Genomic DNA, 24149 nt, shown 5'->3' with positions numbered 1-24149 from the left:
CATTTAAAATAACTTAAAATAGCTTTTATATTTAATGTATCAGGTGTCTGGAAACAGCTTTCCACATAATTGAAAAAGTAGAAATTGAAAAAATAGAAATTGATTGGGACAGATTCAAGCAGAGACTAAATGCAAGCTTCAAGTCCTAGCAACCCTTTGCTACTCCCACATTCCATGCGTCAGAACCTTCAGCACAAACTCTGCAACTCTCAGGGTTGTGTCTTCCACTGCTCTGCCAAACACTTATGCACCAATGTTCACTATCATTTACCTTTCAAGAAGAGGTAATTTCTGCTGTCTGGATGCCTGGGAGTTGGGAGGGTGGGACTGATTTGTTTATTCTAGGCAGGTTATGTTACACCTTACCTCAGTTTACTACCATACAAAATGCAGATACCAGTCTTACTATTATCCTGTGGTAAATAAAGACTTACTTCTCTTCAGGGTTTCCCCATAGCCTATAGGCAGAGGCAGGTAATTTGTTCCCTGGTCTTTTGAAAACAAGAGGATTCTCTTCTTGAGTTTGGGGTCCTTCCTGATCATCTCTTGATGCCTCTTCCATCTCTGGCTTTCTCTCCATGAAGTAGCTCTCCAGATGGAGGGTTCCTTTGACCATGCGATCAAGAAAATTCAGAATCCATATGCAGTTCTTTAGCCATGTTGGGAAAGGTTCTGAAGAGCAGAAAGCTGCTTCCAAGAATTCTGCAAATGTCCTTGTCTTCTCAAGTCTTAGAGGGATTTGCCATTCCCCTTGTGTCCAGAAGCATCCGAGTGACCCGAGATCCTCTGCCATCTTTTCAAAGAGTCCATTCCTCTGGAAGAAGTTGCTGTTGACAGGGTCCAGGTGCAGTGCTGCTGTTATCCCCTGAAGTGTGTAGAAAACAAGCTCCAATATGCAATTCTGTCCAATTGCTGTCCACAAACCAGATGGAGGGTCCTGCAATGCACCTTCCATGTCTGAAAGAAGGGACAGGAGTCCATTGAATCCGCTACAGGTTCTGAAAGCTGAATGGCTCTTGGGACTCTCCAGTATCCTCAGGAGTGACTACAAACATTGGGAAGAAAGGAGAAAGAAAGAAGCTTTAGAATATTTTAAAATTTCAAGTTTGTGCCAAAAATTCTTTCACCGAAATTTCACTCATTGAAGAAAAAAAAAAAAGTTGGTCAAAGTACAAGTCACCACTTCACAACTTCTCTCTTCCTCCCTTCCACCATATGACCAAGGAGTCAAACTCAAGATCTGAACACACCCCTCAAGAGCAACCCACGGAGTCAGCCTGACAGGTAGGGAATAGCGTTCATAGGAATAAGGAAAAAAAAAAAAAAAAGAAAAATCAAGTTTTTTTGCATTACACATGCTACTCAGCCTGGCCAGAGGTAGTTTCAGACCTTTGGCTATTCTTTCATCAGTCTTCTCAGACTCTCTCAAGAAATCTGCCTTTGCATTAAATAAATGAAAGCAGAGATTCAATTGTAAATAACCTCATATAGAAACTGAGAGGGTGGCACAGGTCTCTAAGCAAGTCTTCCTACAGCCCTGAATACACATGAGGAGCCACACTAGACTTTTGCTCAAAGAACTGAGCAGACCCTTTCCAAAAAAGCAGCAACACAGGATGGCCCAAAAAATAGCGCAAGCAGCAGGGCCTCCTCATTGAGAAAGGCAATAATTCCTTTTCTCATCAGAGTTTAAAGTTCGCACAACACTTTGGAGGCAAAAAAAGCAATAAAGAGTCAGATCCCAAGAAGATGAGGTCATTAGATTTTGTCTAACTTCAATGGCCTTAAAGCAGGTTAAAAGTGAATGCCATTTGACAATATTACACATGCAATAAAACCAACCTATACCACCTGTAAATGTTGAATGCCATTTTTAAAATGTTGACTTGCCATTTTTAAAAAAATCTAGAAAAGTTACTAAGAGTTGTGAAGGTGGAAGTAAAATTAGTGAGAGAAAAAGTTTGCAAGGAAACAGTCTGCTGTATTTGAATATAATCTGTCCCAGGTTTTTGCAATGTAGCACAATTCATTTTGTAAATATGATGCTCTTTTGGGCACCAGGGAGCTTTCAGATTTGAGGCTGTACCTTTTCACATTGGAAAGGGCTAGTTTTACATATAAAGTTTCCCAATAGATATCCAATGGAAGAGGTTCACTTCACAACCTGCTGAAGATGAACAGTTTCTAACATAAATATATCTCCCTGTAACAGGATCTAGGACTGTGAGAAAGGGTTGCCAGAACTGGAATGGGAGGTGGAACTCTATTACTGTCATTCAATTTTGTATGATAATGTATCAAATCAGGCAGAGACTTCTGAACAGGGAGTAAATTTAATAACTCAGAGTTGAAGTTATCAGGATGGCTTTAACACATTTCAGAGAAGGTCAACAGTAACCACATTTCCTCCAGCTCTAACTCAGTTAGAATTTAATTGCCTATGAGTTAGTATTCCTCTGTCTTGAATCTATAAAACCGATGTCTGCTGGAAACCCCCTAATTCAGTTAACGTTAACAGAATTTATTTCACATTCCATTATTTGTTATTCCTCATAATTGCCCACGTGCCACATTGGAATACAACAGTGCTAATTGCATTTGGGCTCAGCCTTTAACAGCTAAATATATATTAGCAAATCAATCTGAATTTGTGTGTAACACAATCACAGTCCCAATGGATGTAGATAATAAATTCATTTGCTTACATTATGCTTTAATACAGTTATCATTTGTCAAAATTAGACACTGAAGCTGCATTTATTTTCATATTAGTTTGGACACCATACTCAACTTTTCCACAAATATTGTTAAAGTTTACTTTTTCAAATAAAAGCTATAAACTTTGTCACATTTTTGGTTTGGTTTTTTTGGTTTTTTTTTATTTAAAGTAACATGTTTTTTTATCACAGAAGCAGCTGCTATATTGTGCTGGAAGTTGAATTCAGTTCACACTTGTTAGAGAAGGTAGAATTAAACTTTAAATCAGTGCTTACAACACTGCTGCTTTTCAATTTGATGCCTACGATCTAAACCAAAATAAAGCACACCAATTCTTTCCCCTGCTTCACTGCTTATGGATCAGACCCTCTATAAACCCAATGGAGGCTACAAATAGTTCTAATTTTTTCATCCAAACATTCCTAAGACGACTCCTTTCTATCACCTCACATCTCTTTTTCCATGACACCGGTGTATGCAAGAGATGACAAAACTAAGGACAGCACATTTTCAACCTTGGAAACTTACCAGAATCAAGCTGTTCACCTCATGCCTAAGATGCCCCTTCCAATCTTAACCATTTACCTCTTCTCACATTCTCCCTCCACATCTCTTCCACTTTAATTCACATTCGTTTCTCCTTTCTCTGTCACGTTACATGGAACTGCTCATATAACTGTTCCCTTTGCCATTTCCATTTCTCCATCCTGCATTACTATTTAAGTCTTCCAAAATACTTCACAATCTGATCCCAAGTGAAGGTGTTGACCACACACATATTGCTAAAAATCAAAGCATCCTATTTACCAGAATCAAAACCTGGCCCATAGCTCTTTTTTCTTCTGCACTTGCCTTCTCGGGAAAAAGCACGGTGTTGGGGTGAGATTAAGAGCAATTTGCCACGAGCCAAGCAGTTTCCGAGAAAACAGCAACCAAGTGAGAAGCCACATTAATTACCTTCAGCAGATCTAGTTTCAGATGTAGTTCCCCTTGAGTAGAAGAACAGAGGGCTCCAATAATAATGCTCATATATTCTTCATAGTTGATGACTGATAGCTGCTCCAAGATGCTGAGAGTAGCACCCCTGTAGCACTCATCATCCAAAAATATCTTGATATATGGCACCATTCCATAGTCCTTCAGAACAACTGGGGACAAATACGGTATCATTTGTTATTTAAACTATCCTTTACTTGTAGTTTTCACAAGCAGATTTTCAGTGTTGGTGTGAAGTGCCACATTTCTACAAATGCAGCAGGAGAGGCAAGAAGAGCTGGTTAAGCTAAAGATGACACAAACTGAACGGCACAAGAACAACGAGGGATAAAATGACCATGGATGACCATGGTTTCTAATCATCACAGACAACAGCTTCCCAATACAATAGTGAATGAAAAGGAAAAGATGCCTTATTAGTTTTCAGCTTAAACATCTCTCTAGATTATGAAGGGGACTGTTTGATAGTTTGTGACAATATATGTGCACTGTGTAATATGTTGCAGACATGATGATTCTAGGATTTAAGAGTGATTTAAGTGAGTGGATTCCAGTATTCAGAAAAGTTCACTTCCATATTACTGTCTTCCACAAGATTTCCCACACATACACCTCTTGGGTATGCCAATACAAAATTTATGAGTGTTACTCAGCATGCATCTGTTCTCATCAAGATTTCAAATAATAGATACAATGAATGAAAATCTGGATGAACAAACAATACACAGAACACACAGAGTTTTGTTTTCCACGAGAAAAGTTTGTGTTTTCTATGTAAACACTTCAGAAGTATCCACATGAAAGAGGGAAGCAGGGCAACTGCTGGGATAAGCCTCATTATGCAGGATAAGAATATCTTTGCCATGTTTCTTCCCAGTGTAATACTGTTATCCTTACACTTCTAGCTTTTGTTCTATACTTCTCACTGAAGCACAAATGTCAGAAAATTTGTCGTGCTCCTTAAGAAGCATGGTGGCCACTTACCACCAAATATCACAAAGGTAATGCAGCCATATGTCATTTCTTACCAGCGTTCCTCACAGACCCTGCTGTAAGGGCGGCCACCATCTTCAGCATCACAGCATTTAACTCCTTCTCAGTGCCTTCTTCCAGACCAGGAAGATGGGTTCCAGCTGTAATTATATTAAATGTCGTAATACAATTTATACAAGATATGGTTAACTGCAGCTGAAGTATATTAAACCAAAAAGGAAAACCAGTTCTCCAGCAAATTCCAATTTTCTCTTAAATATTACTTACAGATTACTTGAAACCTAAAATGAGCAACAACATACAGACAAGGCATTGTCTAGTTATCAGGGTCTAGTCTAGGACTGGGAAACACAGGACTGATTCTATCCTCTGCAACTGAGATCTCCTGCATAACTATAGGCAATACTGGTAAGAATGGTGTTTCCACTTCTCAACTGATGTAGAGTTACCTCTTTAGTTATGCCTGTTAGGAACACACACAAATAAAAGAACATTACAGATTATGAGCTATGAAATGGTAAAATATTATAGCAACAGGAAGTAGGTTAAATACCTAAACTAAAAGTGAAGAGCAGAAACCCCTGCATGTTTAAAAGGCAAACATTTCCAGGATCAGTGAAAGGTAGGTTATTTTTAGATCTAAAAGTCTTGAAGTTTGCAGGCTATATTTCTGGAAACCAAAAGAGGAAAGCAGTGATCACTTCACACAGCATCTTCCCACCTGTCCCTCTTCATCTGTGTGTCTAAATTTACAAATTACATAGCAATTCAATCACTCATTCTATAAAATTTAGATCACCAAGTGATCTAAAGCAATGAAATTAACGCAAGGATGGAAGAAAGCCCCTATGCACCAGCTCATAACCAGAAGGTAAGTTTTCAAGAGCCTTGGTATTGCTCTTGACAATCCTTATCCAAGTACTCTTATATAAAACTCTAGTTCTCTGATATCAAGAACGCAAATCTAAGGGTCCTTGCCCGTAGTGGATGTCTGCACTCTGGAACTTCTGTTGCAATTCATATTCCTTCTGTTGCTTGGAATAAATGTGTATAAGTAATTATGCTTGCTGCATCAGAGGTTATACCTAGTACTTTGGGTCCCTCCTCCTTTGCTAAATTACTATTGCACTGAAATTTCAAGGCATTTCCCAATTCATAGAATCATAGAATCATAGAATGTTTAGGGTTGGAAGGGACCACTAGTGGTCATCTAGTCCAACCCCCCTGCAGTGAGCAGGGACACTGCTAACTAGATCAGATTGCTCAGAGCCCCATCCAACCTGGCCTTGAATGTTTCCAGGGATGGGGCCTCCACTACCTCTCTGGGCAACCTGTTCCAGTGTTTTACCACCCTCATTGTAAAAAAATTTCTTCCTTACCTCTAGCCTGAACCTACCCTGTTCTAGTTTAAAACCATTTCCCCTTGTCTGTGCTTTCATACAGCACAGAAGGTGTTATCATGCATTATTTTGTCTTTAAAAGAGCACTTATAAGGGACAGACTCACATATTTAAAAGCTTAAGTCAACTGTACCCTACAGTTACCACACAAGGACTATTACCATCCTGTTTTCATAATAGGAGATAACTATATTAGATAACACTGGGTGGTAGTAATTGTGGGTTAGTAATATGGCTACAACTCAGGAAACTGCTTTCCACCATCAGTCCTCAGGATTAAATGTTATTTTCAGAGGAACTAAGCACCATGGAAAACTCTTTCTTCCTCTACTCTCAAACTGGCATTCTAGAGAACCCCAAATTAAGATCTGTTTAAAAGCATGGGCTGAGTGGTACCCTCCAGAATAATCCATTGTATACTGGTGAAGAATAGCCCAGAACTCTTTAGGCTAGTGAACAGAATGATAAACAGCTAAGATTTCAGCAAGGACCCAGCTTAGTATGTCATAAGCTTAGGCCAGTTGGCTTGCAGACAAAATCTAGCTACTCAGTAAATAAAATTTTTAAGTTGACTGTAGAAAGATACATTCATTCCTATTGATCTGACTACTTCATCAGTCATTGTGAATGACAAAATTGTACCTGACTTCCTCAGGATCTTGGCTTGCTTCCTCAAATGTGCCAGGAGTAGGCCTAAGAGCCCAGAGTCACGGAATATGTCACTGAATAACAGATCCTTCTTGGTCATGCTGAGAAGGCAGCGGAGAGCTGTTAAGGTGCAGAATGGCACTATGTTTTCCTTTATCAAATACTGAACCTTCTTCAAAATTTCATGGGGGACATAGGACAGGTCTAGCACTATGGACTCCATCAGTCTGAAGAACTGGACTTGGACCAGGTGTGGTTTGAAATTGATTATGTCAGTAAACTGGTTGATAGGTTGTAGTGTCCATTCCAGAAGAAAGAAGTTCACTGTGTCCCAGGCCCATATGGTACCAATTGCTGCCAATATTCTTCCACACAGGTGCTGATCATTACTTTTCTGGAAAATGGACTGCAACACCTGAAAAGCCTGGAGGTTTTTCACTGTCATTCCTGTGGGATAAACCAGGTGACATCATTTTTACATCAATTTTATTTAAGACTGCAAGCACCATAATCATAATATTAAAACATATCTGAGAGTGGACATAGGAGTCATAGACACAAAGGATGTGATCTGGAGGCATGTTCTCAACCTTGGATCAGACCCTACAGCTGACACTGACAGTTCAGTTTGAGGTAGGTAGCATTCAGGCTCCTGCAGTATTAAGCACATAGAACAGAAGATGCCATCTCATACTACTTCCTCCATCTTAAGAAACATCATGAATAGAGCTTCATTTTTCTATGACGCACCTACATAGCTACATATATACTGTACCAGAAGACCGTGTCCTTTCAAAATCAAAGTGCGGTAATTGCGGGTGTACAATATTGCCAGAAACTTTTAGTTCAGTTTTTCCACAGGTTGTAAGGCAAGTCAGCATGTCCAAGATCTCATCCAGATAGGGGTCTCCTTCATTTGGCTGCAACCCCTCACACCTAGGAACAAAATTTGGGACAGTCATATGTTCATGCCTTAGAAATATGAACATTTTGGATACATCACCAGGTACTGAGCACACAGGAGCTACCTATTTTACTCTCCACTCCTCCCAAGTCTATTTTACTGTCTTTTTGTCTTATTCCTGTGACTTGTTTAACCATCTTACAAACAGTAACTCCACACCATGGTAACACATTCTGGATCAGAACAAAACTTACAAACTGGAAAAAGAAAACTGAGGTGACATTGTAAGAGTCTTCTGAAGAAAAGGAAGATAAATGCTGGAATTTAGTTACACATATTTTCTTAAAAAAAGCAATTCTCTCCAAAAGAATGCCTATTTTGGGGAGTAAAAATTCAAATTTTGTGAGAGGTCAAAAAGTTAAACCAGATGCTTCACATTAAAAGGTAGGCATATGTTTAGCAAGGTAAGGGTCTTGCTAACTGAGATAAATAACAAAAAAACTTCAGCCCTTCAGAAGGGAAAAATATTGTATTGCCTGAGCTTTGTGAATCGGACATGGAGATGGCATGTCTCCCCTACGTAAGGAAGTAGTTTGAACTGTAACCCAGATTGCCATAGTTTAGACTGAAGTGAGTCTGTCAAAGGGCAGAGAGCTGCTTATCCTGTCATCCTATTCTGTATTGCTTAGAGGGCAGTTCTTCAGGAAAACTGCAGCATCAGGACATGGGTTAGTGGCACAGCAATAGACTGATACTGGAAGTTAGAAAAATCTCAGAAGAAAACAAAACAAATATATTCTGTTTTAATCCAAACAAGGAAAAAAAGGGCCAGGGCAAATGCTAGTATCTGTTTTGGCAGGAAAGAACGTGATCAGCAAGATTCTTTTTACATGAAAAACAAATTCCAAATATAAGAGAAGAGGAAACCTGGTCACACAAAACATTCAGGAAAGCAGCTCTCTGTCTTTCCCTTTCTGCCTGTATATGCTGGGAAGGGAGACTAATCTGAAGCCCCGAGCACCTGTATGCTATTTCTGTCTTTCCAACATAGTTACATCAGTTAAAAAGGACAGGGGCAGCGATAGCCCTTACTGATAAAGATCAGGTGTTTCTGCCCTTATACGGAGAGAATTTAATCAGAAATATACATCTCAAGACAGATTATTTGTAAGGAAAAGCTAGACAATCTATGGTAACTAAAGAAAACACTGCCAGAAAAAGACAAAACTTTTTCCAGTTATAGGTTAATAATTTGTGCCATCCAAAAATCGTCAGAAATCACACTCACCTACAGATATGTTTTGATACATGATTCAAATTACAATCCTCTAGATCCAAATTAAAAGTACCCCCACCTCAGTCTAATGTACTGGTCAGGGACCAAAGTTCTTGCAAATGTTGAGGAAATGCAAGAAAAAGCAAAGCCAGAATGAAAACAACAGATTGAAAAGATCTGGAAATGCTCCCTTCAGAGCTCCTAAGTGCTTCTGGGAAAGTGGTATAATGTACTGTTTTGACACAGTGAGCTCAGAGCCTGGATAGGCAATGCAAGGAGAGTAAAAGATTCTACTCTGTACTTTTGATTAGGGTAACTACTGGGGAATTGTCCTGATATGTTTATATTCATCTCAGTTCTGAAGAATGTAACCATTTCAGATATAACTTTGGGTGGGTTTTTTTGTTTGCTTGCTTTCTGCACAGCAAGGACATCAGCTTTCCCTCCCTAGCTGACTGCATTCCTGGATCACCTTAACCGAGACAAATGTCTCTGACCTACATCCCCTCTAATACTAATTGCTGAAGAACCTTTGTCTTGTGTTCAGTAAATCCCTATCCCACCTGTAGACTAACTTCCCCCACTGTTAACTTCCATTATGGTTTCAGTAGAAGTTATGTACTGCTTTCCTTCCTAAACCAGCAAATAAAACATCAGGGTCTTTATTACTGGCTCTGCATGCACATAGGATCACCTGCATGATTCAGATTTTAAAACAGACCACCATGAGTTGTGAAAATGAAGTTTTACCATCCTCTAGAAGCCCATTAAAAACCTCTCTACTTACCTGAGTAAAATTTTTAGCAGGAGTTGATAGCCATCGTTATTTTCAAACTCTGTTAATAAAGCTGATGATATAGGATAGGAATCTTTCACGAAGCACAAGACAATACTAGCAGCTTCACACACATCAGAAGCAGGTAGGGTATCAGCCAGTTTAAAGAGATTCTGAACAGCTATTTTAATGCAGTCCACCGCTGTGGGGAAAAAATAAAAAAAAGCAGGCTTTTAAGAACTGACAGTCAAACAAGTTCAAAGTTATTAATAAAAACAGAACAACAAGTTTGAAAAGTTATTTCCCAGTAAAATAGGAGTCAGTTAACTCATTTTCTAGACAGAAAAGACAAGAGGATATACAAACATCACACTCATCTCAGAGGCTACATTTCTGGTTTTAAAGTACGCATGTATTTCCTTGCTTAACCCCTAGAAGCTGATCCAGTCTTGAGAGCATAAACTTTCAACCCGCCCACTCACCAAAATTCATACACAGTGAATCTAGCTGTCTGAGTACAAGGTAAGTAGAGGCTGACATACTTAATTGTCTTGTACCTAATCAATCATGCATTCTGTGCAGAGTTCACAGATTAATTCTTTGCTCAATGAGGCATGTGTAATGGGGTATACACATCTTGCTCTGAGCAATGAAGCCTAGTTTTCTTGTCTAATCTGATGGCCAATCCTTACAGGACAGTTTCAAAATGTCTAAAAAGTTCAGTAGTCTTAGAACTATTATTACTGAGTCTTTCAATGGCACCCAGGAGGCCAAATTTTTATTTTAAAAAATAAAAATACCTATATGCAGTTACTCCATGACAAGGAGTACTGACAGTAAAATGTGGTTTACAAAACTTTTTTCCATTTGAAGAAATTGAATCTCATGGCCTTTGTACTCCTTAATACAAAAAAAATAGCTTACTCTAATAAAGCCTAGGAACAAAAGAGGATGTAACTCAACCAATCATGATGTTGTCCCAAAAGATGCTGTTCCTCTGGCAATGCCCTCAACCTTGTCTTTAGAGTGTGCATGAGCCTTAGGCTCACACATCAAGTCACACAAATTAAAAAAACCATAATATATCTTGTCCTTGTCTTAGTGTGATTGAGTGGGATTGGCTCTTGCCTGTAATTTTATTTTTTGTGTTGAAAAAAATTCAGTTTCCAGATTGCTATCAGTACTAAATAAAGTTCCTGTCTAGAAAGCCAAGAGCCCATGCTTTGCAGTTGACTGACTACCAGGTGAGGCAGAGATAAAAATCTATCCCAGGGAGACTCTTCTTGAGAATTCATTTTCAGTGGAGCTATGAGGAAAGGAGAAGCCAAATTACTAAACCAAACCTTGTAGGTACACAATGCTGTTTTTGGTCTGAGCCTTTGAAATTGTTCTCAGTACACGGCCTGTAGGTACTTTCCACGAGTGGCTACACTGGTCCCAGAGGGAAGCAGTTGCTATAATTAATGACTGAAGCTTATCAGCTGCCAGAAGTTCCTCTACACCTTGTTCCTCTCTGTACATGTTAAGCATTATCTGAAAAGCAAACAAACATCAGCTACAATAAACACCACTACAAATTTCTGGGAGATGAAGAAAAATCCATTGAGGGAGGGGAGGGAATTGTAGTTTGATACTAATGCCAGGAGAAAGGATGCAGTGACATGAACAACTAAAATGACCACTAGGGTATTCTCAATGAATTTTTTCCCCCACTTACAAAGCCATGTTATTTTGATTAACAAAAAAAATGAGAGATATATAGTGGTATCATCTCAGATTGTTTTGTACTGCTCCTGATGCTTGTTCAATGGGTTTCAGTCCAAGTTTCCTTTTTTTTGGCAGTTTGAATCAATCACCAGCTAAAAGCCTAAGTGAACATCTGAGTACTCAGGGCAAATGAACCCCCAGAGGCGCATCTCACCTTAACAAACATTTCCTGAGTTTGAGCATCATCCTCACTTGTCTCTCCATCTTCATTGGTTTTCTTCAGAGGAAAAGTAAAGAAAAGGTACAGGCACTGCATCAGAGCAGCTGGAAGGCCAGATCCAATGATGTTCCACATAGTTCTCTAAGTAAGGAAAATAAAAATCAGCCCCTCCAGAAGCTGACTACAGTTGCCTTGTATTTCCACACAGAGTGTAGTCAGTTGGCAGATGAAAGAGCTACTTGAGTATTTTATCCTTACAAGTGCTCTAGGGCACACAAGCATGGCAATCATAGCACGGCTGTACAAGTCTTCTTGGTGGAAGTAAACACACTGACCATGTGTTGCCATAGCTGTTCCCAGGACTTCTCACTCCAGCTGAACTACAGCTTTGACAGGGATACTTACTATGTCCTGCATAAGGAGACCTACAGTTGATAAAGCACACAACCTGCAAACTAGCAGCTAAAATAGCAGTAAGTCCAGGGGCAAGACAGTGCCCCCTGTATCATTAGTTCACAGGACACCCTGCAGCTAGAGAGGCCCAGTAAGTTAAAAGCATGAATTCTCCATTCCCTCCTTGACCCAGCATAGCAGCAATTTAGCTATAATGCCCTTGCTTTGGGAACATATTGAATAACTGCACGCATACTTCTAATTATAGCTTTTATAAATACAAGAGACAATATTTCTCCACAATGTTTCTCAACACTTAGTTTCTTCCCATCTTCACTACGGCTGTGTACAACTTACAGAGAAGTTCCAGTGTGCCTGCTTAGCACACAATAATCAAAACAAAAATCAGCAGCAAATTAAACAGAAGAGTGAGGTTTGTGATATGAAGTTCTGTGAGTGTGTATGCTACAGAAAATAGCAATGGCTTAAATCTGTGAAAAACAAACCTCATCATGGACTTCATGCTGTGACTAACTAGACATAATTTTATAGAGCTCCTTATGACACAGAACATGTCCACTCAAAGCTGACAGTAAGATTTTATTTTCGTGTTCTGAATAAGTATGAGACAAACTGCTCATCTCAACATCAGGAATAAACACACCCCTGACGCCCATCAGCAGGCTGTACTGCTGATGCCAGCCTGCATTCAGGATGACTGTACAAGCAGTTTGTGAAATGCTTCAATGTGAGAGGCTATCAGGGTGGAAAATCCAACCACTGCTTTATCAGATAGACAGATCCTTACTAGTCACCTTTTTGATAGGTAAGCTGAAGTGACAAAGAAAGGTCGAAGAGCAATGATGCACAATGAAAAAAAGATAAATCAGAAGAACACTAGAATAAACAGCTGCCTGATGATCAAAATGGAAAGGGTATCTGAAAGCACAGAGCACTTACTTCCCTCTTTTAGAAAAGCCTGGACTATAAACCTGGTGGTGTGTCCTCTATCAGATTATATACTGTGGGCCTGCTGAAGCACAAAGCATTGGGGATAATGCAAACATTATGAGACTTAAGTGTTCCACTGTTGGGGTGGCTACCCAACTTCTCTGAAATAAAAAGGAAAAACAAAACAAAACACCTCTTTGTAGTCACTTCTCTTACCAAGTCAGTCTGTGAGAGCAGATACACTGTTTTCAGGAGCAAACGGCCATCTTCTGCTTCCCCTTTCTGTTGTAGCAATTGCTCCAAAGCAAGACGAGCTTCCTCTGTTACCACAAAAACATTAAACTTTAATTCCTTAATGAAAGATGAAAATGCTGCATTGATCATTTCATAAGAGATCTGACAAATTTAACAAAATTACCATAGCAAGAGTCCACTGAAATGAACAGAGAGACATAAAAGGGTTTTGATCCAGCATCAGGCTCAGGTCAGTTTGTGTAAACTACATGTTTCAAACTGACAAGCTTCACTGGGAATACCAACTCAGTTCACAAAGTCTGACAGCTGACCCATGCTGAGAAGGTACAACAGCCACCCAGGAAAGCCATGTGTGGCTAGCAGTATATTTTGCATTAAAGAAAGTTCTTCAGAATAGCATGTAGCCTACTCTCTTTACTACATAGCTGCGGTATTATATAATTCCAGCTACAAAAGTTCCAACACCAGGGTCAGCACAGCATACAAGGCTCTGGCCTTTAGTGCAATCATCCAAAACCAGTGCTAGCTCACACCTACTAAAAGATCTGGCTTGCTACACTTCACATTTTCCTGTTCCCCCTTTATTTCCCTCATCGTAAGCATAGAGGACAGCTCAATGAGAGCACATTCTCAGAATAAGTGGATCCAGTGGATATGGTGTGAGATCATTACCTGCAGGTTTGCCATTGAGGTTCCTCTTAATTTCTTTTGTCAGAAGCTTGGAAACCTCACTGGCTAACAGCTGAATGTTGGGGAATATGATTACTCCAGCAGACTGTTCCCAGGCCTGAAATCCAAGTATAACTGTTAAGTCTTTCTGATACAACATGCCTTTGGTAGACTGAGAAGTACTAATAAATATAAAGGTAACATTTCCCTGCAAAATTCCCTCCCCAGCCAGTGTAGTCCAATAAGCAATATTTGCCAGACAGGCAGGAGCCTGACACTACAGATACAGAATTCAACCTGGAACTACCTTTTGAATCACATAATGCACCTACTAGAGAGCATTTACATTATTTTCTCCATTGAATACAATCAAAACAATGTTTGTCATAGCCCCTGTGTCACTAATTATTTGTATCAAAAAACATGCTAGTCTCTTTTGAAATACGACATAAACACCCTGTACCCTGAAGAGGTTACAGCTACAGTTGTCCAAGAATTTTTCAGTAAAAGCATATCCTTCTCCAAAAACTGGTCTCCCCAAAACTAAAGCTAGTCATAAACAAAACCTGAGTTTTCAACTGAATAGAAATTAAAAATAAAAATTTTATTTCCTCTGTTCAACAAGTCATTACACAGTCCCAGCTACTTAAGCGACTGAAATGGGATTGGAATTGTTGCTCTTGTGGAGCATTTGCAACAGCTGTGTCAAAACGAAACCATGGTAATACAGGACTACTGCTCCCAGGTAGCACTATACTGGCAGAGATTCACCTGAAACTGAACTCTCTTTCAAGTCAATAAATTTATAAAAATCACAGAATGAACAAGCAAAATCCTTTGGGGGTTTTGTTTTTGGTTGGGGTTGCGGGGGTTTTTTTTGGTTTTTTGGTTTGTTTTTTTTTTTTTAATACATTCATAAATTTTCTGCCTTTCAATTCTACTCTATTTTGGGAGGAAAGTAAGTCTCATAAAATCAGCATTTCTTGCCAGACAGAAATAATCTTTGTTGCAAACAAAGGAAATAAAAGAAAACATGGGGAAAGGAGCTGAAAAAACCAGCAATATTCTAGCCAAAAAGGCACTGGATGTGATTTTGCAGCAATATGAGTTGCCTAACTCATCTACCTATGAGGTTAAGATGTAGGCTGCCAGGCCTGGAGTGACAACCCTGCCTAGCTAGGAATTTACAACATTACAAGCCAGCTTACATCATGAGTACAGATCAGTGCTAATACAGGAAAAGATACACTTCTAAAATGCTGAGATGATGCTGGTAAATGTTTACCAGATCAGGATTTCTAAACATTTCCTATGCTGTAATAAGCACCCCTAAATAGGAAGGCATAGTCCTAAATGCATAGTTAGCCAAGGACAACAAGTTTATAGACAAGTTTATAAACAATTTATAAATTACTTGTTCAAGAACTGACAAGCAATTCAAATTCAAAACCAACAAGAGGAACAACAGCAAGAGTTGACGGCTCCCTGCTCCAAGTCTGACAAACAGATCCCACCTCAAATGTTTCTTAGCCTTGACTTTGGGGGGGTGGGGGTGGAAATCCAAAAGCAATGAAAAAAATACTCCACTATTGCACCCAACTGGCCTCCAAGAATCAGGTACTATTACTTTTATAGGAACATCCGATGCTACACACATCAATATAGCAATAGTGCAGCATTCACCTCTAAATACCAAGCTGAGACACCCCTGTCCCCAGCAACCTTGAAAATTTTCTTTACAAAAGCTCAGAAAAATCAAGCTGTAAGGCCAGGTAATGACAGGGAGGTAACAAAAATAATGACATCTCTTCTAAAATAATTTGGAGCAGACAACCCAAATACTGGCTGCTAAGAAATCAGTGCAACTCTTTCTAAAAGAAGATCCTCTACAAACATTATTTCCTTCCCTACCATTGCCTTCAACTACTTGTTCTTTCTTTGCTGATGGCAGCTTGCGGACAAGGTATTTCTTTCCCCACAAAGTGTCAGTCGTCTGTCAGCAATCAGGCAAGCGCCTACTTTTTGCTTCATTTTACTGCGCTGGCCTCTCTGGAACTGCACCCAACTTTTTTTCTGGACTACAAAAGAGTTAAAATCACGCAGTGTGCCTATCAATTAATTTTCAATCAATCAGCAATATTTAAAAAACAAGCTATTTTTTTTTTTTCAGATTTTGACCATAAAGGATTTTCAGAGACCCTCAGTTGCAGGAGCAAGGTCCACTGATTCCTCCACTTCTGATGAACAAGTTAGGGAAGATCTGTAAAGAAGAGAAGCAAGCTGGGCAAACACAATGACAAGAAGCTCACAGCCACTTAAGAATATTTGTCATTCAGCTACACCTTTTTCAGAAGAAAGCAGTGATAGATTCCTTTCCCTCTGCCTCAAAGAGGAACACCCTCTGAAAACTTCAGAAAAGGCTGGTTATACTCACTATTCTGCTAACAAAAAGAGCAGGATAAATTTTGGAAGTTCAGATCACATACAGCAGAGAACAGTAATCAAAAGTTCATAGCAATGTGACCATTGTGCAAAAAGTTAGCTAGTCCATCTCACTACAGACCAGACCACTAATGTTCTGATTTGATTTTACAGGTGATCTTCCTGTGGATCAGACACCAACCTCTAGAATATGCTCTTCTTTAAGAACAGACCTAATCAATTCCATATCCATCTTTGAGCTTGTAAAAGATCTGTATCTAGAAGAATATCAACCTGACTCCATTCCAGGATGTCCACCTTCAGGGGAAACTCAAATAATATGGTATAAATGTAATCTGATTTTCTTTCTTCCTCTTAAGCCTATTTCTATGTTTAAAATTCTGCCACAAGTTCCCTGTGTATGCTATTGCCATCTGTCCTTCCTATTCCATGCTTCATGGAAAGATGCTATCTCAAAGGCCAGCCTTGTAATAGTACATTCTGATACTTTCTGAGGCACCAAGAGGGAAAATACAGAGGGCACATTAAAATGACTTCCAGCCTAGGCCTGAGTTGCAAGCAGATGGCTAACATTTCCCTCCTACACCTTCTCCTTCTACATCAAGGACTACCAGTGAGTAATGAGCCCCCACATCCCAGGTGGCTTCTTTGTTAGTACCCTTTCTCTCCAGCCAACTCAGTAAGAGCCAAAGCACTCTAAAACAAAAAAAACCAGAGATGCACTGGCATCTGCGTGACCAAACAAGGAAAGGAAAAAGCAAGAGATTAAATCCTCCAAGGAGGGAGAGGACTTATGCAGAGTCGCCTGTTAAACAGGAGGAAGTGAGGTAGTTTCCATAAGAACTTCATAACAAGGACAACTCAAAGTGAGATGCATTTCCCCAAGCCAGCTTAGCACAAAGTAGAATGCTGGTAGATGAAGGGAGTAAAAGTCATATGGGGAGGGACATGATGACTCAAAGGGCCAGATCTTCCACAATTTACTCCTAAATCAATGATGCAAGGCCAAAATTCTCTATACAAAATTCTGTATAGTGAGGCTATACACTCACTGCTTTTTCAGACCGTTCTTTTCATTTTGTCTGCATGGTCTTGGACCAGGGCAAGCTCATACTCAAACACAGCAAACTCTTCACCATCAGATCCTACTCGCGACTCAGTTTTTTCCATCACACTGACTGACACCAATGGGTGACATGTTTCAATGCTGTTAACTGACACCAGCACCTACAATGATTTCAAAGTCCTGCTCTGCAGCAAGACTTACAAGCTTCACAACTTCATGCTGCATCCAGCTGAGTGAAATGTTTATAACTATCTGGAAGTTATTCCTCCTTTACTGTCATGGGCACCAAAAATTTCATAGCCCTGAGCACAGCGATTTCCCTGCATGCACAGTTCAAAATGTCCCTCTCACTACAGAGTATCACTTTTTATGTCCCATAATGTTTCCATATAAACAGAGTGACCACGTCATTAACTTTTTTTTTTCCTCCCCTACCCACTAACTTCTTTTTAGAAAACTGGCTCAGCTAGGTACGGAATGGATGGATCTGAGTTTGGTCACTCAAAACCACTGAAAACTCACAAGTGCAGGTGGCTGAAATACACCAGCATTAAAAATATGGGTTCACCAAAAAGAAGTTTTTATTTCCTTTCTGAAAGACTTACATAGTGAGAGACTGTAAAAACACAGATTCCATACCCATAGATACCCAAGGTAGTTCAAGAGAAAAACAATTCTTCTGTACTACAGAATAGCCACAGCACACTTAAAGATAGGCCAGGTTTTCTGCTCCTCTCAGTATCAAGCTCTACCATTCTGTTGCTGTATGGTCCACTCAGAGTTCCCTGCACATTTCACACACTCTAGCAAACAAAACCAACCTATAAGGCTCCCATTCACTACAGAGTTCTTCCAGTTTCACCTTTCAATATGGCCACCTCAGAAATTGCTGGCTGATGGAAGGTCTAGGGCAGGGAGCAGGGCAGCCTGCTAACTAAAAAGTTCTAGTTCTCAGCAGTGTTCCTCACCCACAGTATGACCTTCCTCTCCTCATGCCACAGTTTCCCCATCTATAATACAACTCCTGTCTCAAGTACTAAAATTAGACAACAGCACTGTCATTAACCCAAAAATACCATCTTAAGACTGTACCCCTGCATTTGCCCCAGCTGGCTGCATGCCACAACCACATTTTCCCAGACTGAAACTGTGCTCAACCCCTCATCGAGTAATAAAATGATGATGAGGCAGACATGAAGTAATCTCTTCACAGAGTACTCACTTTGAAACATGTCTGTCTCATCAACAATTTAGCCGTTCCTGAAAGTAAAGCAGTGCTCCCCCATATACTTTTCTCTTGCTAATATAGTAGGTTAGTTAGATGAAAGGAGGACAAACTGTTTCCCCAGGCTCCCAATGGAATAAAAGTAAACATCACCTAGACAAAGGGATCTTGCTCCAATTAACTCCACTTGCAGTAAGGGTGACCACAGAACAGATAGAGCAACAGAAATTCAAATTTACATCCTTGGCATCTGCACCAAAGGCAACAAGGGGAACAAACCTTTAAGAAGAGGGGAAGAAAGTCCAGCAGCCTTCTCTGTTGCTCCTCTGGGATGAGGAATGGAGCCGTTTGCTCATACTCTACAAACTGTCGGCCTAGAGTCTCCCACTGGAGGGTATGGCTCTGGGGTGGCTTGCCCTTGCCGTGTGCAGACTGTCCTGGCATTTCTGTTTTGTCTCCATCAGGGCTTTGCTCTTGCTGTCCTGCTTTGCCAGGTGAATCCTCCATCTGCCACATGAGTTCAGCTGCTTTGTCCATGCTGAAATGAGACCTGAAGTTAAAGATACTGTGTTATTTACAGTTAGCACCATCTCTTTCCAGCCAACTGTCCCATGAAGCTAGGCACTGGCAGTTTTAACTATTGGAGTTGGGGAGTTTAGAAGCATGGAAATGCTGGCAGCCACTGACTCTTTTCCAATTCTGATGGCAAAACACTCTATTCCTGGACAAGAGCATTACCACCTTGCAATCACATGAACAAGCTCTCTCCCATGAGACACGTGTGCATGTGCTATATAACTCATCTGGGCTTTGGCAGGACAAAATGGTAAACCATGCAGGAAATCTGGATTCCAGCCCCAGCTTTGCCACTGAGCCAGATCCTCTCCCTATACTTTAGTCACCCCAATTGTGAAACAAGTCATAACCATTACCATCATCAGATCTGCAACAGAAGAGCACTACCCAAGAGCCAGGTTACACATTTCATTGAGTATAGATGCTAAACTAAGCTGCACGTCTCTCATGCACCCCCCACCTAGAGTGGGGTTGAAGCACTGACTGGAATAGGAGCTGTGTAGAAAAGCCAAGGATTCCCCACATGCGTGTGGTGGCCCAAAACAGGCAGCATTATTCAGCTCTTCTATCCTGCAGATGTACAGCTCTCTACAAGAGGTATGTGTTTTCACTACAACGTTACCTGGTTTGCTGATCCTGTAAACTGAAATAGATATGCCTCAATGTAGGAGCACAGTGCTTCTAGAAGCCTCATTTCCATCAAACTGAACCTACAAGGAGTCCATCTTGCACTACAAGAAGGAATCTTTCTGGTACCCTCATCTCAACCCCAAGTCCTCTCATCTACTTTCCAGCCCTGTTTTCATACATAGTCTTCTGGGAGGTTAATGACACAGCCTTGAATCCACAGCAACTCCACTCCTTTGCCATAGCCTTCTGTGATCTTACCCTGCTACCGAGAGCCTACATAATCACAACATTTACACCAACAGAAATCAGGCTTCTCCAGTTTCCATCAAAATCAGCCATGTGCTTATTGATGTCTAGGACACTGTCTGACTACTCAAAATATGACACACAAATTATCATAGTGTGGGCAGGAAACTGGAGAGTTGTCACCAAGATGAGCATAGCTCATCACTTTACTTACCAAGTAAGTAAATACTAATGTAGAGAATATCCAGCGTATTTCTTGTAATGGTGGTGTTTCTGTACTTTTTCCGGTTATGCTCTGCAAGAATCAGCTTCTCCTGGCTGGGCCACTGGGCCAACAGTATCTTTTCAACAGCAGCAAAGGCAGGCCCCGAGCCACAAGCCTCTTGCTGGGCCTGAAGTTCCCAGAGGGCTTTTTCCTCCAAAGTTGAATCCTTGTTGGGATTTGTCTTAAAAGACAAAGATTGTCTTTTAAGAGCCTAGAAGAATCTTTAACACATCATTACAACCCCTCAAAGAAAAACACCGATGTACGTCCATTTCTAGGAAATAGTCCCTTCTCTGCAGGGGACCATTTCTAGCTTGTCAATAAAAATGCCAAAAAGCAAATATAACTAAAAAACTAGGTCGGAACTGTACTATCAGTACATACACCCCTTAAAATACATTTCAAAAAAGACTCTTACGAGCCTGGTTTAAAATTATGAGCCAACACTAATACTACATTTGGGATTCTCTTTCTTCGCCGTCCATTTGCTATGCAGCTTGCTCGCTGCTTGCATCCTGCCCACTCTAAGCCAGATGAACCAGTTTCACTTCCACACTCATGCAAGTAGCTCCATACTGCAGAGATGAAGAGGGTGACATTATCTTGTCACAGTGCACCACACCACCTGCAGCAAGCTAATGGCCCCAGCAGACACCTACGCTTGTATGTAAATGCTGATCCTTCACACTACAGCAGAGGGCAACTTATTCTACAACAGCCATACTCTGTCCTTCAGTAGGAGATGGAGGGCTATGAAATTTTTATCAGTCTCCAGGGATGTCAGTCTGGATTCCTACCTCAGCAACATTGTGCTTTGCTGCTGTTGTTTTCCTTAATTATCTGTGTTAAGACAACACAGCCCTGTGAGCAGAAAAAGCATGAAGACTGTCTGCACAGAGTAAACAGGAAGACTCTGTTCCTCATGACTGAGTGGGAGCTTCATTTGTCATATGTTACACTTAACCCTGGTATATGATTTTGGCCCACTTGAGTCATCATGAATCTGTACAGTGTGTTGAGAAAGCCTGGGTACAGTTCTACGGGCTTCAGTGAGCATAGTTCAGAGTTACTTTTTCAGTGAGGCTGCTCTTGCATCCCAAATGGCACCATTCTCTTCTTAAGGGAAATCTCTCACCTTGGGAGCTACTCTGCTAAGCCTAAATCAATGCTAAGTAACAAGTGCCTACATTCACCTTGGTCATTTATATAGAGAAGCTCAAAATCCTTTATGGAGGCATTTTACAGGTGGTGAAACTGAGGCATGGAGAGGTGAAATGAAGTGTTTACACCAGCCTCAGAAGATCAATGACTGACCAGTCAGTGGCACTGCTTGAACTGCGCTGCACTGAATGGCACTGCAAACATGTTTACCATTTTTGTCTCTTTCTATTCATAATTTACTTAGAAGGCTTTCCTTGCTGGTGGCGTAGCCGAGGCAAGCAGGACTGGTCACTCAAAAAATTCTCACTCTATGAATTTATGTAATGAAAGAATTCTCCCTTTCTCCACAAAAACTATTAAAACCAGATATGCACACACAACTTCATTAATGAAGACCTAATTGTAACAGACTACGTAATACATTTGAGAAATGTAAATGGAAATTTCCAGATCCAAATCTCCAGAAGTACATGAAAGCAAAATGCGGATTATGATTTGCCTCCTTATTTACCACAAGAGTCAAGACTACAAGAGGCATATTAGACTAAATATCAGTCCTCTAGCATGTCTGTTGTCTCCACTTGCACTATCTGCTTTAAATATCCCTTCTCCTCATAACCTTTTCTTGCGTCTACAATTTCATTCAGACTTCTAAATTCTTTGCATTTTCTATTCCCCTTGGAAGAAAACCATTCTTCTGCACCAATCACGGTATCACAGGGCCCAACATTCAAGTATCTTCAGTATTAAGGATAGCTTAGGTATTTTGAAAAGGTCTTATATGTTTGCTCTCTTCTACATCCCACCATTTGTCCTGATCCTCAGTGTAAATTAATGGCTTATTTCAGTTCTGATAATCACAATGATACAAAAAGTTAAGTCTAAATAATAAAGATTTTAAAAGACATGAAAGTGAAAATATATCAAATAAACCTGACGATCTTGTTCAGAAACTAGTCTCAGGTAACAGAGAGGAAGTGGAACTTACTCATGTATTTTCCCTTTTGTTCTAAATGAAGCTTTTGAGAAATCACACTGCAATGTGACTACGCCTTTACAGACTTTAAGACAAAAGGGAAGAAAGACTTGACCAAAGCTGGCAGAAATACAAGCAGAACACTGATACTAAAAGCTTACTGCCTGAACAAGCATGATTTTTTAAATGACATTTTAATTATATTTATCTGGGATTAACTCCACCAGCAGTCCAATGAATGATCCCATACAGCTACAAAATCCCAGTTTGCACAAATACCAGGAAGTTTACTTATACATTTAAAAATCATTTGTTATCATAGAAGGGTCTCACGGCGAGATGGTTGACCAAAACATAATCAAGTCTCATACCAAATTTCAGAGTTTGATCCACTTTTTATGGTAAGTAGCTGCAAAAAATGTCAGATAGTTGAGTGTACATAGAAAACTTTAATCTCCAAAAGTACATGAAAGCAAAATGAGGTCTACAATTTCCCTCCTTATTTACTCCAACTGTCCAGATGACAAGAGGCGTATTAAACTAGACATCAGACCCCTAGTACTAGGACTACTTACTTTAAATATTCCTTCTCCTAATAGCCTTTCCTTGACTACTGAAACCCAGGATTCTGTGGTGACTATCGGAAATACACTGCTTACAGCGCCCCAAAAATCCACTGTGTGGTACCTCTTTATACCCTGTTCCTTTTCTTGGCAGCCAAGATAAATCCATTCATTAAACAGTCATGCCAGTCAATCATTTTAAATGCTAAAAACTGGGATTCCACTACCTGCTCAGGGAAGATGTCTGATGCCATAACAGACCCAAGCAGTAGAGCCTGTTATGTTTATCCTACAAATATCTTATCCCACATTTTCTAGTCCTTTCCCAATTCAATCACAAACTCCCTCTGTGGCTCACGCCACTCTGTGCTCACAGGAAATGACAGTACCTCAGAACTAACACTGTGCCAGACGCTGTTAATTTACTACTCTCTTACCTCTGTCCCTCCTAATGACCTCAGTTCTTCCTCCCTGAGCTCCCTCTGCCTTCCTTAAATTATCTACACCTAGCTGTCCTATGTCTAGTGATCATTTTTGACATATTTCACGAGGCAAACCTAAAGACACCACCACAAAAATTTACACTTTGATATCACTCTATCTTCTTCAACACAAGGACTGCTATGAATTAAAATAAGTTGCAAAATTCAATATCCTACCCATCCTTGCCAGGTCCATTTAATTGTAGGTTCTCTCTTCCTAAGTTCTGCCATAATGCTTTATACAATAGGAGCCTAACCTGGCTGGTACCTTAAAATACAAATAGTTGACAAAATACAATTAACAGAGGAGTTTTAAAACACTTGTCAGCTTAGAGAAGGTTGAATACTGTTCAAGAACAAGTCCCATTTCAGTAGGACACGGCCCCTGCTTTTTCAGCAACATAAATATTATTTCAGTTTGTTCCAAGAAGGTGTGACACTATTTCTGCTAAAGGAATTGCATTCATTTACACTAGGACTTCATTTGTCCAAGCATATTTTTACTTTTTGAGTACATCTAAGTTGGACAAAACATTTCTGCAGTACAGCCTCATAAATCATTAATTCAGTTTCAAACACTTAACTGCATTTTCTCTTTATTTTTGTTTGAAG

At 40.0% G+C, this 24149-nt stretch overlaps 1 protein-coding gene across 1 annotated transcript in view; it reads right to left on the bottom strand.

The window, feature by feature from the left end:
• The window catches only part of WDFY4 (WDFY family member 4), a 153321-nt gene that overhangs the window by 123322 nt on the left and 5850 nt on the right, over positions 1-24149 (bottom strand). Inside the window, exons 3-13 of the mRNA XM_035897359.1 lie at positions 18918-19188; positions 13909-14023; positions 13198-13301; positions 11632-11778; positions 11054-11243; positions 9723-9912; positions 7531-7691; positions 6750-7202; positions 4743-4847; positions 3676-3866; positions 435-1045 (exon numbers count right to left, since the gene is read on the bottom strand). Coding sequence (XP_035753252.1) covers positions 435-1045; positions 3676-3866; positions 4743-4847; positions 6750-7202; positions 7531-7691; positions 9723-9912; positions 11054-11243; positions 11632-11778; positions 13198-13301; positions 13909-14023; positions 18918-19175 — 2525 coding nt within the window. The 5' untranslated portion in view covers positions 19176-19188. The remainder of the gene's footprint in view (positions 1-434; positions 1046-3675; positions 3867-4742; positions 4848-6749; positions 7203-7530; positions 7692-9722; positions 9913-11053; positions 11244-11631; positions 11779-13197; positions 13302-13908; positions 14024-18917; positions 19189-24149) is intronic.

Source organism: Egretta garzetta, unplaced genomic scaffold (assembly GCF_000687185.1).
Source record: "Egretta garzetta isolate BGI_Z169 unplaced genomic scaffold, ASM68718v1 scaffold56, whole genome shotgun sequence".
In the NCBI taxonomy this organism is placed as follows: Eukaryota; Metazoa; Chordata; class Aves; order Pelecaniformes; family Ardeidae; genus Egretta; species Egretta garzetta.
This window is presented reverse-complemented; position numbering and strand designations above follow the sequence as displayed.